The sequence below is a fragment of the Nipponia nippon genome, unplaced genomic scaffold, assembly GCF_047370975.1.
Source record: "Nipponia nippon isolate SJK-2023a ecotype South Korea unplaced genomic scaffold, ASM4737097v1 scaffold_3, whole genome shotgun sequence".
NCBI classification, from domain to species: Eukaryota; Metazoa; Chordata; class Aves; order Pelecaniformes; family Threskiornithidae; genus Nipponia; species Nipponia nippon.
Window position 1 is genome coordinate 78,681,865 of NW_028262347.1, and position 16,681 is coordinate 78,698,545.

Sequence of the window (16,681 nt, forward strand, 5' to 3'; positions counted from 1 at the left end):
TGCATTATTATATTGCTTTAAGGGATAAAAACACTCCTGAGCAGATGAGTACCAAGTTTGTACAACTAACCCCCCTAGTGTAAATGTTAAAAATCAGATTCCTAGGAATAAAAGACAGAAGGGTAAAATCTTTTTTGGCTTAATCTGATTTACCTGACTATTTATGCCAGCACAGGCTTAGAGTGCATTGTAGAGTGAGAAGGAATAATACAACTCATTCTTATTCTATAGCAGTGCAAATATAGGGTAACTCCTGTATTCAATATTCTCCCTCAAAAGTAGTGTGAGAAAAAAGTCAAACCAAACACACTGAAGATGACATGCAGAATTTCAAACAAAATGAGACACATATGGGGAGGAAATTGCATTATAATCATTTGATTACATATTTCAAGCAGATTTCTGAGGCCCATGGCATATCCATAAAGGAGATGGTTTTGGTAATGTAACTGTAGTGATATTAGTGTAAATCTGGAGTTGCTGCAGTGACATTATGTTAGCCCCATTAATTCTGTAAAATCTTGCTGATACTTTTTTTTCCCCCTCAGCCTATTTTAAGTGGGTGATTAATAATTTTGTAATCTGAGCTCTTATGTAATAAACTATTCGTAATAGCAATTACTCATCCAGAATATTCTCAGCTGAACAATTCAGTACAACAGGTCAGATTCAGATTTCCCAGTGGTTTGCTCTTCATGCAGTTGCCCTGAATCACATTAGGGTTAACCAGAAGTAGAAGGCTTATGTTTTTCAGCAGGTAACCCAGGAAACACAATTCAGAAGGCAATTGTAACCTCTCTTAAGGCTGCCCAAATTTAGAGCTCTGAATCAGAACCATCCACGATGCAGACTGGATGCAGGGTTCAGATATTCAGTGCCAAATTTTCCCTACATGAGAGTTTCAAAAGTTTTGAGACAGAAGATGGTAAAGAACAAAGCTACCTATCAATAACACAGGTCACACAAAAAAACCTCTCTTTACACTCATAGTACTGCTGAGAGCTACACTGGTGCCCAATATCACCTGGAAATCAAAGCTGTAACACCCTTCCTCAACAGGGAGCAGATAATAAGGGGGGTGGGTGGGGGGGTGGCAACACCTGAGCAGGAGGGGCAATAAGGCTATAGGGAGGTGCCGAGGGGGTGGGCAATTCCTAACCGCAGGGACCTTGTGGAAAGGAGCAGGTGTGGTTGACTTCAGGGAGGGAGTGGATGTGGGAGCTCTTCAGTGAGGGCTGCCTCGCAGCATTGTTCTTCCTTTTGTGGCAGGTTTCTGGAGGGCTCGAGCATGTGCAGCTATTGGGTTGTATTAACCTTTTGCTGCTTGGGACAGCTGTGTGCAGGTAAGAGGCATCTATCAGCAGGCTCTTCTCCTTTTTTGTTGCTCCTCTCTCTGTATCTCTTCCCCTTCTGTTTCTCTTTTTTTTTTTTTTTTTTTTTTTTTGTCTTGGGTGTCAACTTTCTGCTCTAGGATCTGTATTGGGAAGGGAGTTTAGGGCTTCAAACATGTATTCTGCTGGAAGGTTGTTAAAGCGTCTCTACTGCAGCTAGGCTGGGAAGGAGGAGGAGCCACTGAATATCTCTCTTAGTTCTTAATTAATCTTCCCCAGGAGACTGGAGATGGGATGAGCTTGTGTGGGGAGGGAGGAAGTGCCTGATACAAACTTCATTCTAATACCACTTGGTTTCTCCAGGGTCTCTCACAGACAGCTTTCCTCTCTGCTAAATCTTTCACTCTGTATGTTAACAAGCCTGGTTTTAAAAACCTTATTAAGACTCCTTGCTGCTGAAGGATTCAAGAACTGACTGTGCTGCTTCTGGTGCCCCCACTGGAGGGGGGAGGCTGTACGTGGGACCCTAAAGACAGAGGTTCAAGTCTCTTCTATAATGAGGCTTTGCCTTTGTCCTTCTGACCTGATGTCTCCAGTATGTTTGAGGAGCAACATCTCCTACCTCCCTCCCCAAATCCTTGTGTTCCCCATTTTGCATCAAAGCAAACCCCCTAACTCTCAGACTTTCACAGGGCAGGTAGGCTGTTTCCTGCTCAGCTGCAGTTCACATCCCCCTTTTATGTTTTAATGTTGTTTGATAGCACCGCCACATCCTCCCTTTTGAGTCAGAGCTTGCAGGGGGAGAAGAGAAAGATTTTTTTAATATGCTTTTTTGGTAACTTTCTCTTCTAGATCAAAGCCTGAAGCCTCAGCTTGCAGCCTCTCAGCTTGCTACCAACAATCCCACTCTCACTACAGTTGCCCTAGAGAAACCTTTCTGTATGTTTGACAGCTCACTGTCTCCAAATAAATCTTACATCATCTACTTATATGCAATGAAGGAATCAGGTGAGTATCCAGCATTGTGCCTCTCTGGAACATAACTACATGATGTGGCCGTTTCACGCAACTCTTCACGATTTGACGGGAGTGGGTCTGAATGGGGAAAAAGAGAAAAAATCTGTAGCTGTAAGCTATGTACAAGCTGAGCCTCTGGTCGCAGTTTTTTCCAGGGTATTATTATAAAATATAATATGAATAACTGTAGCATTTCAATGGGGCTGATTAACAATAGCAAGTGTTAGTACTGTGCTAGCTGACTCCACTATCAGCACTATCAGCTATAAATGTTTGCCCAGAGCTTGCTAATGAAACCAAGTGGTCCATGGTCGAATACCTTATCTTTGTCTAAACATGAATGCCTTGTATAAAAGCCTGCATTCCCCTAAGTAAACCTGCTGAGAGAAAACTGGGTAACTGCTGCTGTTTGCTTCATAGTTAGGGTAGCCAGCCCTTGCAAGGACTACCTTTGGTTTTTTTGTTGTAGACAAAGGCAAGTCATGCTAGACTTGTGGTCAAAGATGTCTGGCCCACGGGTTCATTCATAAAATGAATTTCATAACTGCTTGGCAAGGAAACATTGCTGGCAGTGACCACGAACTGCCGCCTTTGTTCCCTGCTGCTCTGGCAGACTGTTTTGAATGCCAGCTAGAGCCACTCCGAGAGCTCACAGAAATAAATGACTTCTTATATCACGCCTTCTCCCCTGCAGGCTTTATGCAGCCTCCTTTTCTAAGAGGCACAGAGAAGAGATCTTGAGTGAGGCAGTAGAGAAATTGGCCAACAGACAAAACAGTCTGAAACTTCCACTGCTGATTGTTGCCACTTTGGACAAGGTGGAAGGAGGAGGACTTGGAGGGGTAGAAGCCGTAACCAGAGACACCATCCCATACAGCTAACACAGACAATTGTGAATGCACGGCCTTCTGAGACACATCCATTGACGGAAGTGCACATCTCTATATGTCTGAAACAGACTATAAGTGCATTACAATTATATAAAAGGGTACTGATTTCTGTGTTAGAAATTACATCAACCACCCCATCTTCTGCAGATTCTGTGGCAGAAGCTTACTCCACAGATAGGTGAATCTCTACAAAAGGGGTTATATACGGCGAAATCTCTTCGGCTGCTTTTAAGGCAAGCAGATGCAAACTTGTTACTTGGCAGACTGGGAGGAATTTTTTTTGGATTTGTCTCTGGTCTGCAGAGAAGCACATTGGCTCACCCTTGGATGCCTCCTGGAGCAGGGAGAAGGAAAATTTAAGAGAACTTAATTTTCTTAGCACCTTATGTTCAGCTCTGCTGGTAAGGAAATGTGTCAGCATACTGCAAAGCTGAGGATCTAGCAAATTTCTGAAGAAGTAATGTAACTTTTAGCTCAATTCTTATTAATGTTGCTATCAGACTTGATCTACCTAGTAAAGTTTTAAAAAAAATAAACAAACAAAACCTAACAAAACAAACAAAAACCCAAAAAAACAAAACAAACAAAAAACCCAAAAAAACCAAACAAACAAAAAAAACCACAAAATGAACTTGCTTAGGCATCAGCTCTTACTTGCTCACCAGGGCCAGGCTGGAGTGGAGACTGGGAGAGGAGGAAGACCTAGCTGTGAGAAGTATTGTAATCTGGGGAAGCAAGCCTAAGAACAGAGCATGTCTTAGCTAGTATTTGCTTTCATGCTATTGGCTCCCATTGAAGAGAGGGGTGTCAGAGCTTAACTAACTTGAGCACTGACCCTTAAGTTGTATTTCTAACCTGTGTTAGAAACTTTTCCCATTTAAAACAAGTTTAATTTTGCATTGGATCACAGCTAAAAACTTCTCATTACCACGCAGTTGCAAGAACTCTGCTCCAGGAGCACAGCAGAATGCTTCCAAACTGAAGTAGATCACAATGCACCACAGTTTTGGAAGAACTGGCATTCCTTCACTGCTGACAGCACTGAACAGTTGGAGGGGGGTCCCAAAAAAAAATTTAACCCGCAGTTGCAGAACTTGGAAGCATCTCTTGGGACTTGTGCCTTGGCTTTGCAGCAGGAAAGGTCTGAGAGCTGCAACTGAGCTTCCAAACTATGCTGTAGGGCTGGGCGCAGAGTCACACTTTGCTTGAAGCTGTGAGGACTTTTAGACTTTGAGGCATGCTGTCTGGAAGCAGTGATGTGCCTGGCTGGCCAGAAATGTAGATACTGCATCTGTTCATGCAGCCCCTACGCACTGGTCTGCAGACTGTGCGGTTCTGGGAGGTCCAGCTGCGGCATGACCAGAGGTCTAAGGGTTTCTGCTCCAGGAGATGGGAGAGTTGTGACTCTACAGGAGCTCTGCCTTAGTTATGGTATCAAACCTGAAATAGCAGGATTTACTGGATGTTTATTGGAGCCATGTGTGGTATTAGGGAAGAGCTGCCTTTGCCACCCTCCTCCCTACTTCACCAGATTCTCCTTAGAAAAGAGGAATTTTGGGAGGGTGGTTACTAAAAAGTATTGCTCTGAGATATGCTGTGGATCCTTCACAGTTTCTGAGGGACAAGGGTAAAGAGCTTCATCAACAAATAAGGAGGAAGGAGCAGGATCGCTACACAGCCAAACTGGTGGCAGATTTTTAGTTTCCCTTTCGAGTGCTTTGCGGTAGAAGAGCAAGCTGCCAAGTAAATACAGGGTGAATGGAAGGGGCTGAACTAGTTCTAACAGCCTTGTTAAAAAACATCTCTCCTGCAGCAAGTGCAATAAGCTCCCTGGTGACCAACAACAGCAGCAAACCACTCGACAGCACCTTCCAACAAACAAGCGGGGGGCAGCTTGGACCTTACAAGGCTGCCTTGTTCAAGGTACCCAATTGTGCATCACCTCCCAAACTTGCTGATGTAGGAGATGTCAACAAAGTGTCTGATGTCCTGAAACGATACCTCTTCAGAGTCGGGGATGACGGGACTTGTTTGTACGACCCAAACTTCCTAGGTGTCTGTAACCCACCTCTTGCACCAGACACAACATACAGGTATAATTCTTATTTCTTACAAGGTGATTGCTGCTCTTAAAACACAATAGGAAGCAACATTGAGTCTGTGATGTTCCTTTGTAATGGCATGATGTGAATTATCAGTCCCTAACTGAAATGCTGTCTTGCAAGGGTAGTTAGGAAGATGGCTCGGCTTTGGTCTAGCACCCTGCAGATGGTGCTCTACAGTGCCCTAGCAGTGGTGAGCTCTATCAGGCTAATTTCACGGATCAGTAGGAAAATTCATGTGCAAACTGCTGGATCTATACTTATGTTGGAGTAGGTAATACAGTGACAGCATCTGATTAGAAACTGCTGGTAGAAAAGGATTTTGACTGGAAAATTATGTTGAGATTATTCACCATGTATTTTGTGTTAGATGATTTGCCAAATTGCAGACGCGGATCTGGCTCTGCTTGCTTTGTTTTGATGGGATTCTGGGGAGCCAAAGTTCTCCTTGTTCTCCTTGGTCTCCAGCTCCAGGAAGCCCCTAATGTTACTGGAGACTTCATAGTGAGGGCCAGGTGGCTTGCAGACTTGTTTGACCCCTGTTGTCTGGGGAAGCTGGCCATCTGGGAAACTCAGGCACCCTGACAGCTGTTACCCGAAACACTTGTTTTGCTATTGCCAGCCATTTAAAAGCCGTAGCAAAAATTGCAGTCACATGGAGCCTTATCTGCTGTGGAGACCTAACATGCTTCTGAAAGAAAATACTATGGGCTCTTAGTTTTGCAAAAACTATCTTGCCTCTTCTGTCTCTCCAGGACATTTCTGAATACTCAAACTATTGTGGAATGGAAACTTAATTTCTTTGCTAAATCTGATGTTGGCCTATCTCTTCAATACTCCAGCAGGGGAAGTGCCAAAGATCTCTATTGTTGGACAAAATCTTCAACTTCCAGATGGAAATCAAAACCACTTGCTGTCCTAAATTAATGAGGCTCTTCACAACAGGGAATAGCAAGCTGGGAAGAACTGTTGTTGGAAACCCATCATCTGCCAAGGCTCACAGGAATGAAGCGCAAACTGTGCATGACATAGCACAGAATGCTTTTCCATGATCAGTTCTATTTGTTCTTTATAAGGTCTCTGGAAATAGTCAGTTACCTTTGACTGCCTCCATCTAATGCTTTGACAAAACCTGAAGTCTGACCAGCTAATCCAGAAGCTTAAAAATGCTAGTAAGGAAGCTCAAATCTTAAATATCTAATTTAACACTTTTTCCCCCACAGGTTTAAATATGTGTTGCTAGATACCACTGAAAGTATCATGAAAGGCCAAACTCTCTGGTCTGATCCAATCAAAACCAGAAGAGGTAAGTCTGTGGCTTTGCTCAGCATTTCTGAGTAGCTGTGCTTGCCTTAGGACACTTTTGCTCTATGAGCAACACCTAGTCCTTTCCTACAGTTTTAACAATTTTGTCAGCCTTTCAATATTGGAGTAGCAGACTTCAATATGGAATAATTCTCTACGTCTTTTGTGTACTTCAAAACAATTCTTTTAGTAAAGATAAAGTTTTTACATGCGGTTTCAGATTTGATGCATGTCGTGGTATCTGGTGCTGTTGACATTTCTTAGTAATACAGATACTTGTCATACCCGGCTAACCTGCTGAGGAAAGCTTATATACTCTAAACGTTGACATTGAGTCTTAAACCTGTTTCCCATAAATCATCTAAGACTTCAGGTATGGACAAAATCAGTTTGCCTCTCCTAAATCACCAGCTTTCTCCTATTTGGTGTGGGTGTTCGTGGTCAAAAATAGATCATAGGAACATTCTTTCCATGCTTTTCTAGTTAAACTTCCCTTGAAAATTGATACCTGGCCTGGTCGAAGGAGTGGAGACATGATTGTCATTACATCGATCCTAAGTGTTCTCCTGTTCCTTCTGCTTGCTGGCTTTCTTGCTTCTGTGTCCTCTGCTGTCATGTAAGTACTGCTACACCTTACAACTTCCAGTAAGAGTACCTAAACCCTCAGTCATCAGCCTTCTTCCCCATGGCTCCATGCCACTGTTGCTGGTCTTGTTTGAGATGACAGACCAGACAGTGTCCTCCAAATTTTGAAGCTGGTAACGGGAAAAGACTACTTTATCATAATCTTCCCTAAGATCAGCTGCTTTTGTAATTATTACACAGCCTTAAGCTTACTAGCTGCCAGACTTCAGTAAGGACTACTGGAAAAAAATCAGTAGAGTTGCACATACTTAAAGCCTGTGTATTCTTTCTTATGTATTGCAGCTTTCCACCTACTCAGGAGTTTGGAAACAGTCTTAAGAAGTGCAGGCATTTGTAAAGATTACACAATGTCCTAATTAATGCCTTGATTTTAATTTATTTGCCTCCTCCTCAGGAGAAATAAGTTACCCCTTTCAATTAATAAGTGAGGCTTTGCTGGAGCTGTATAACTCAACTGGTCTGTGCATGTTTCCTAGTCTTCCATGCCCCCTGCCCCTGGGAAATCAGTGAGGCTTGATTGATTCCTAAACTGAACTTTTGGAGGGAATGAAGTACATTTTAGAAATCGTGGGTATCAGGGCTGCTGCCACCCACTTCTTTCATTCACTTGAAAATGATTCAAGTGCTCTGTATTCAGTCAGCTCTGCCAGGCTCTCCTGAATTAAAGATGTGGAAAGCAAAAACTGCACTGCAAATGATTACTTTAAAAAAATCTATGGGCTTCTCTGATACTAAATGGTTTAAGTAGCAATCTGTCTTTGCAAAATATTGTGACAGTAGGGTCCACTCAGTCTCTACTGGAACTTAATAACCCTTTCACTTGCCCACCAGGGGATCAGACAGTTCTGCAAAGACAAGGTGCATGTCTCAAACTATTCAACAAAGTGAACCGAGACCACAGTTAAGCTCTGAGTGAACAACCTGATTCAAGCCAAGGGTGGAAATGCAACTGAATTGCTACATGTGCTAGACCTATGGGACTCTCTCTTTTACTCAACACCAGTCCAAAACAAGCAACCAGGCAACTGAAGATGAACAGCATAGCTGAAATAAGGACAGTGTTTTTGAAGTCTTGCAGTACATGATATCTTGTCTTGTCCTAATGAGATTTGATTTAGTTAATTGCCTTGTATAGCGCATATCAAATTCCTGGACCGAAGAAAGAATCTTGACAAGATCCTTCAACTTCAGTGGAGTGATCAGAGGTTGTCTAGCACATACATCGCATCTGGAGTAAGCATTGCTGCGGACTTCTCATCTGCTTCTTGCGATCAGATGAACATGATGTGTCAACCTTTCCCTATAGTAACTGATGAGGAATAAAGAAAAACAGGCTGCTTTAGAAAAAGATGTTCTTAGAGAAAACTAGGGATGAAAAGGTAGACAACAGGGAGCTACTGCTGCTTCCTCAGGATTTTAGTGACTATTTGTGTCATAAGACTTCCCTTTTTTCCTCTCCTTCCCTAAAAGAAAGCAAGCAAGTTTCAATTGCCCTGTATGTAGCAGAGTAATTCTGATCTCAAATACTTAAATGCCCTCAAACTGCTTTGCAGGGATGAAAGCTAACAAAATTTCTTCAAAGAAGGTGTGTTCTTTCAGAGCTCCATGTAATTTGTCGGTGGGCTAGTGAAGGGGAGATACTGCTTTAGTGAGTCACATGAGTATATTCACTGTTGTCAGGCTTAGCCTCATTCCTGACCTTTACCTTAGGCAGCTGCAAGCCAGCACTCTTCACATCTTAGTATCTAGACTGGTGGGGTTTTTTGAGCTAATTCTCTTGCTTCATTTCACGATCTCTCTTAGTGACTAGAAATAAATCTCTGCCTCAGGTTTGAGTTATGTACTGCTTTTTTCCATTGATGCCAACTTCCATATACAGTTTTGTCTCTATGAAAGACTTGAGGAAGATCCAGCTTCAAAGCCCTACCTCATACCTCTTGAGTATGTAGAAGCAACTGTCCTGTTGTAGCAAGCACTTACTTGCTATAAGCACAGAGCTGTAACTGGTGATTATTGATGTTTTCCTAGTTTATCAGTAAATTTGTTAAACTGTCTCAGATTATAAATAAATAAGGATTCTGTTTTGACATAGGTAGTTCACTGTCACTGTCATGACTGGATGATCTTGCACTGATACTTATTTCAGGGAGTGGGACTTATTCTCTTCAGATTATGAAAATTAAAAAGTTTTGTGTAAAGTCAAACACTGTCAGGATGGAGTGCTAAGATTGTAGCTTGGTGATTGCAAAATTTGCCATTTTAAAATTCAGGACTTAGGCCCAACACATTTGTACACGAGCTCCCAGTGTTTGGGTATTCTAACTACAGCATGTTAAAGCTTGCCTGTTCTGCCTTGGTTTCAGCTACTCAAGGGCTGGCAGGGAGAAGGGAGAAAGCACTTTAAGGGAGAGATGGGTGCTGCGCCTTCTGACTAGAAATGGATGCTGAATTACCTGGAATGATAGTTTTCTGGTTTTTGGCTATTGGTGCCTTCCCTGTAATTTTCTGCCATACAGACTGCTCCAAACACTGTTCTGAGGTGCCTTCTCATTCATGTATTGGGTACTAACTTGGAAGCAATGGATATTTGAAGAAAAAGGGAATACTAATTGTAGGTGTGCAATGCTGAACGTTAGAGTATGTGAGAGATCCTTGGAGTGTTTGCCTCCTTTATAAAGCCAAAGTTGTACTTCATTGCTATAGAGGGCTCTAACTCCTTGCTCTGGGCCCAGTGGAAAAACAGGCTATCTAACAGTAGGACCAGTAAAATTAATAAAGCCAAATAAGTATCCTTTCAACTGCAGACAGCCAATACATTATATTGAATGTCATATCAGTTAATTCTATTACTGGAATAAGTTCTCCTTCATTTTGTTTAAAGGAATTGCTTGAGACCGTATGTCAGAATGTACAGCTATCATTTAAAATACAGCACTAGAATAATCCAGTCTGTTTTCTGCCAGTATCTATTAAGACATTCACATCAAGCGGTTTGTCTCTCACTCAACAGATGACTGATTTTAGTCCGTTTAATCCTGCTAATGGGCCTAGTTGAATAGCTTGTATTTCTTCTTGTGCTTCTCTTCCGTCTTTCATTTAAAAGATCTTCACTTTATTTCTTTATGGAAAAATTCAGAATTTATTATTTTTAGTTTTGTTTTTTTTTTTTTTCCCTCCACACAAATGAAGCAGAAGTAACTGTCTCAGTTGTTCCTATATTGCCCTGCATACAAGCTTTGGGTTTTTTCACTTTAGCTTTTCAAAACTTCCACAGTGTTCATAAAGTTTGTGTGAAAAAGAATTCTGCCTTTCACCAGGTTCAGATCTTAGGACATTTCTTTCTCAAAGAACATGGGAAGGAAGAGAAACTAACATATTATGATTTTTATAAAAATTTCCTGTTGAAATGTTTTGTGGAAAATGACAACTCAAACTACTTTTTCTATGCAACCCTGCTTTTAGACAGGGAGAACTACGCTTGGAGCAGCTTTAGCTTTTCACAAGATCTTGCATGTCAGTACCCATTCGTTATGCTGTGAACTGTATTTCAGGACTGTGCAGAGTCAAAACAACAGTCACGATAAATACCATAACAGGGACACAATTACTTTTGCCTCTCCATAGGGTGTTTCCATTGATCTAAATACTGACTTTCTCCTGTGCTTTTGACTCCTTGCTGAAGAAACGGTAGGGAAATTCCTGTTTGGAGCCTATCAGAGCAATGTCCTGATTCTTATCCTGGTCATGCAGAAGAAATATAAGGTATCAATGATTAACGGCATTTCTTTAGTACACAGGCTTAAGAAACAGAAAGGTTGGGGGGGTAATGCTTAATTTTTGAAGGAATAGGGGTGCAAAAACACTACATTAGGCTCTTTCAGGAGTTGTTGCCAATCTTGTCTGTATTTTGTTCAGATATGCCTTTCACAGTCAGCCTGCCACACTGAAGGAAGGAATATGCATGGATAAAACAAAAAAGTTCCAGAGCCTTATGTATTTACATTAAAAGCATCAATAGAAATGAGACAAAACTGAACAGTGATATTTGCTAGGTGTTTGCTAGGTATTGTTCATCTATTCCTAGCTGTCACTTTGGGCACTGAATGATAGTTATCATTCCTTCAATGACCTTGCAAAATGTATTGAAAACGCTGATTCTAAGTGCAGCTATGTGGTAGAAAATAAAGATTACAGTCGCATCTATGGAGGGAGTCCAGGAACCACTACTGAAGTCCTGCTTACATTTAAGACTTCAAGGTTGTGCTTAGGTTTTATCAATGTTACATGTGATGTGATGGTTGTGAACAAGTTGAGCTTGAGAACTCTTTTCAAGAGAAGCTCTAAGAAGACTTTGACCCATGCCTGCTGGTCTGCACTGAGATGAATGTAACCCTAACAGCATTAAGTTGCCAAGAGTATAGTTGTATACTCCATTTCTGATATCTTTTACTTGGGTCCTGGTATTTCTCTGTGCAGAAAGTAATAAATAATACAAACTATGCTGTGGAAAAACCAGCGCTAGGATGAGGTTATTGTACATATTTTCACCTGTACTCTAGGTTAAGATTCAAATGCCTGGTCTCCAGAACTGAAAACCAAATTGCATTCAATTCTCTTTGCATCACTCATTCCAGCATGGTCTCAGCTGAGGCCTCCAGAAATGCTGCTTTAGGCCTGTTTGGTAGATAGACTGACTGCACTAAGATTCAGTACAGCTGAACGCTGAAGTTGTCCACTAGCAGCTATGTGACCCAACTTGTCTGTGGATCTGCCTGAGCTTGGATGTGGAAGGAAAGTGGGGAAAAAAAGTGAGAGCTAGACAGGATTTGTGTGGTTTCAAGCACTTAATTGCTTGTGTGGTTTCTTTGGTCCTGGGGATGTCTGCTGCTAAAACATGGCTATGCAAGTCTTGAGTTGACTAAAAGACTCCTTTCTGTGCCAACTGTGGTAACTTTTGTGAGGCATTTATAAGCATATTGTTAAACTGTAGTGTAACAAATAAAAGTAACTTTTAAATGGGGGATAAATGAGCACAAAGATGGCAAACACATGAATGTGGAGAGATGTTATGTTGCATTTCTTGAACATGGTGTGTTCATGAAGATAATGCCCTCTGCATCTTCAAACAAGTCTTTTCTGCTCTACTTTGACCAGGACAAATGCATAATTAATCAGAATTAATATACTGCCAAAGAGGTAATTTCCTTCAGAACTACTTGTCTTTTATTCAGTAAGTGATTCTGCAGATTATTTAATTGACTGGTCATTAGTAACATTAGAGACTTTAAAAAAAAAATAAATCCCTTCTTAGATAAAGGAAGAAGCAGCTCATTTGATTGTAACAGGTCATGTTTTGGGGCAGACTACAGAAAACTAGCATTCTTAGAAGCTTCTGGTAAGAAACTCTGTATTATGCTCTCAGTTGTATGAGAACTGGCAGATGCAATATTTAATACTCTTTTTCAGTTAAGTTGTGGCATATAGCATTAGGTTGTTTGGATGCTGAAAGAACCATGGCCAGTTTAATGAATTAGCTTTGCTTTGTTTAGCTTGGACATAAATGCAGATTACTTGCTAGACATATTTGGAACCAGGGAATGAACCCGATGAAAAGGATGCTAGTGAGAGCCATACTGTAAAGCAGCCACAGTACTTTTTATCGATATTTGTGATAGATCTGGTCAGCTGTGATCAGGAAACCTACCTCAAGATCAGGACCAAATTGCAAAAGGCATTTATCAATGCCTAATGGTACTGAGCATCTGTACAGTGCTGGATGCTTTTACTAATGAGCAAAGAACCTGACATTTCCTACTAGAAAGAGTTTACAGGCTTGTTCAGGAAAGAAGAACAATCAGACAACAGAGTACAAGTTTGCCTGTGGGAGGAAAACTTGCTCTAGAAATTAGGTATTCAAAAATCAGTAGCATGATTTTTGAAGCAGTCTGAGCACTCAGAAGGTCTTATTTCCTTATGGTTTTACCAATGAAATGTAAAAACTACTCTGGGTTTTGGGGGGGGGGGGGGTTGGTTTTGGGTTTTTTTTGTTGGGTTTTGGGTTTGGGTTGGTTTTTTTTGTGTATGGTACTTTCTCAAAAAAGTACAGATTTCCAAGTGTAGCTCTGGCACTCTGGTCACTGCACAGAGCCACCTTCATGGCTCCAACTGCTCTTTCCATTTATTTTCCTGCTTCTACTGCTTAGTCCATGCCTAGGTCACTACAGCCAATGTAGTAATGCATGCACAATGTTAAGGTCCATCACTTACTGGTGAATTCCCATTTTGACCTGACCTACCCTCTGATGACTGGAAACAGGACTAAGATGGAAGACACCGGTCTCAGCAATATATAAAACCTTATTACTAAATTTATGTTCTTTTAATCTACTTAAAGTGTTCTTTTTTTTTTTTCCTCCCAAATTTTGGAAATTATTTGGGAATTCTGGCTGTACCTCCATATGTAGCCTGTTGTTTCAGAGAGACCCTTGTGTATTTTTATTCCGCTTAGATGCATGGGCCTATCTCTGTGGAAAAAAATCTGAGTGCAGTTGAGATATAAACTATAACAGTGTGCTACTTAACTACTGGCACTAGTTTTTCTACTTGGTTACAGTTTAGTTCTGTCTTTGTGAGGTCACAGTCTGATGAGAGATCCAGATACCCAGCAACTACAGAGAAAGTGTAACGGTATGGCAACAACACCCTCCAAATCTAAATCCTAATCAACAGTAGAAACAAGGTCTTGGCCCTAAGTAAGCAGCTGTCTTCTCACTCCCCTCCCTTCCTGCACCTTGTGCTTTCTTACATCTGCCTGGGTAAGCTTGATGTTTAGCTGTGCTGAAGAGAAAAGCATGCTGGATATTATCTGGCTGTGAAAAATAGTAACAAGCTGGCAATTCTCTTACGTACAGCTCCTGTATAGTTGAAGCTGATTGTGCCCAAAAATTATTATAATCACCTGGCTGCTTTTCTGGGAGACCAGTTTGAGTTTTAAGCCATTCTCATTTGAACAAGTGTGCATATGCTACACCTCCTCTCCTGTAATAAGTACCATCTTTCACTTTCACTGGCAAAAGTTGCAGCAGAATGACCAACTTTCAAATGGTTTTTAAATGGCATTCAAAGCTTCTTTGGCTATGCTTGGTAAAAAGTACTGGCCTCCATATATGATTTATTACCAGTTCTGACCCTGACAAACTCAAGTATGATAACTTTCAATCCTAATATTGACAGTGCTCCTTGAAGAGACACTCTGACCTTTTACATATTTGCCTGCAGGGGCTACGTGCCCATCTAAGCACAATAACTGAACTGAAGAGCGATCATGTCTCACGCATATGGCTGTCTCTCACAGAGTCATTCACCTTTCACAGTAGGTGAGTCAATGTATAAAGAGCTTTTGAAATTGTTTGGATTAAAAAATAATAGTTTGGTGTATGCTGAATGGAGTTTGGTGGAGTTTCCCCCAAATCATATATTATATAAAGTCATAGATAGGCCTCTGAATGGTTAAATTGAACCTGTTCTGATTCCTTGTCCTTAAGGGAAGTTTGCAGCAAGCACCTCTACACTAAGCCCATTAAGATTTAATGACAGAAAAAGGATGGCAGTATTGACACACTGAGATCACAATTACTGTAAATGTGCTTTGGTCTGACACCATAAGGGTGATTTTAAGCCATGGTCTCATGCCTTGAAGTTAAAATGTATGAACAAACTTTGCCAATGGTATTCCAGATGTTATGCCTACCTAAACTTTTTTTGCTTTCCTGAGAGATATGACACGAACCATGCAATTAAAAGTTGCTCTGAATCCGGGAGGATGAGAGCCTACCTGGAAAAGGGGAACAATCAGAATAAACTGTGCCCACCTGGATCTGTCAAACAGACCAGTTGCTGGCTAACTGTGTTTATCCACTCAGTGACACTGAGAGGAAGGCTTTGCCTTAGAAAACAGAAAGCCCCACAAACCAACTTTTCTTCCAGAGGTACTTCAAAGGGTATTGTAGACTGGAGTGCAGCCAGCACTGGGGTGCAATGTGGTAGACATTCCTTGTTGGCACCATTATAACGCATTGGGCAGCAGCTTCTCAGGCATGAAAGACCTACAGAGTGAAACAATATACTGCCGTTTCCCAACTGGGCATACTGTGATGTATAACCGTGACAGTTGTTAACACTGTCAACAGGTGTTAATACTCCCGGATGAATTTGCCTTAGCAGAACATAAGTATCTAGGAGTTACTTGGTGAGGGCACTTGTTTTATGCTCCCATCCTGTGACATTATGTTCTATTGGACTGCAAACAATAGCATGTCATTTACCATCATTCACTTCCTCAACCTCCAGCACCAACATTTTCATCTAATGCTTTGTCTGCACAGCTCTAGACCTAGCCAAGTTTTAGTAATGTTGATAAATCTGGAATGTCGGATCTTTATTTTCTGTTTTCCTTCCATATAGCTCTATGGTAGAAATCTATACTATTGCTTCCCATGCCTCAGTCAGTATTTGAAGGCTGAGGTTATTTACTATCTCTTCTTCCTCAAGCCTTCTAACAAACAACCACATTCAAAGATGCCAGGAAATACGACTTATTTTCTTTAACAAAGTTGGCTACGTTACCTGCATTACTACTATAACCTGAAGCTGGATGTAAAGAATAACATAGAAAGTCTCCCTAGAAACTTTAATGTATCATAGATAAAACTTCCTGAATATCAGATGGATTTTGCCACATCTTTGACCGATCCACTGCTTGCTAACTATCTCCCACATGTGATAAAGAAAACTGAAAGAATACAACTCTGATCAGAGGGTGATATGGTGTTTTTTCATATCTAATTGATAAGGACCTCATTATGTTAGTCATCTTGCAATAACCCTGGTTCTTTCCAGGATAAGATTCCCAGTCCCTTCTTTATATAAATAGTGCACAATATTTGGAAAGAAAAAATGGATGTCACACTTTTGGCAGAATATTCTAGTTGTTCCCTACAAACTTAGCTCAAGTTTCCTCCAGTCAAAAAGTAGTAACCAGGGAACTGCAGAATCTTTTACCCGTATTTGTCTTGTCTTGTCCTTTCTTGTCCTTTCTTTTCATGCGTTTAATATCAAAACTACGTTTTTTGTTAAAGGCCTACGTTTGATGAAAAGTATTGTCTTAAAGAGTACATGTATCATCATTTTCTCTTTCTCTTTTTTGTATCTCCTGTGATGCCAAATCAACAGCCCCAGAACTACCTCTCAATTGACGGACGAGCTGGACTACTTCCCCCAGTGTGCCTTGGAATAGGAAGGGCTGTTCAGTTTAGACCATGTCTGACATGACCTTCTGTCATGTCAGCAGTAACAAATTACATTTGTGTTTTATACCATAATATACACCAAA

At 41.1% G+C, this 16,681-nt stretch overlaps 1 protein-coding gene across 2 annotated transcripts; it reads left to right on the forward strand.

The window, feature by feature from the left end:
- Nucleotides 1–1,128: 1,128 nt before the first annotated feature.
- UPK3A (uroplakin 3A) lies at nucleotides 1,129–9,377 on the forward strand. Of its 2 annotated transcripts, XM_087766286.1 has the most exons (7): nucleotides 1,129–1,185; nucleotides 1,270–1,343; nucleotides 2,184–2,339; nucleotides 5,052–5,331; nucleotides 6,564–6,646; nucleotides 7,129–7,261; nucleotides 8,122–9,377. In XM_087766286.1, the coding sequence occupies exons 2-7, from the start codon at nucleotides 1,289–1,291 to the stop codon at nucleotides 8,204–8,206; spliced, it is 792 nt and encodes a 263-aa protein (XP_087622412.1). In that variant the 5' UTR covers nucleotides 1,129–1,185; nucleotides 1,270–1,288; the 3' UTR covers nucleotides 8,207–9,377. The 2 variants fall into 2 exon arrangements, with proteins under 2 accessions (XP_087622412.1, XP_087622413.1); XM_087766287.1 differs by lacking the exons at nucleotides 1,129–1,185; nucleotides 1,270–1,343 and adding an exon at nucleotides 1,910–2,028.
- The last annotated feature ends 7,304 nt before the right edge of the window (nucleotides 9,378–16,681 follow it).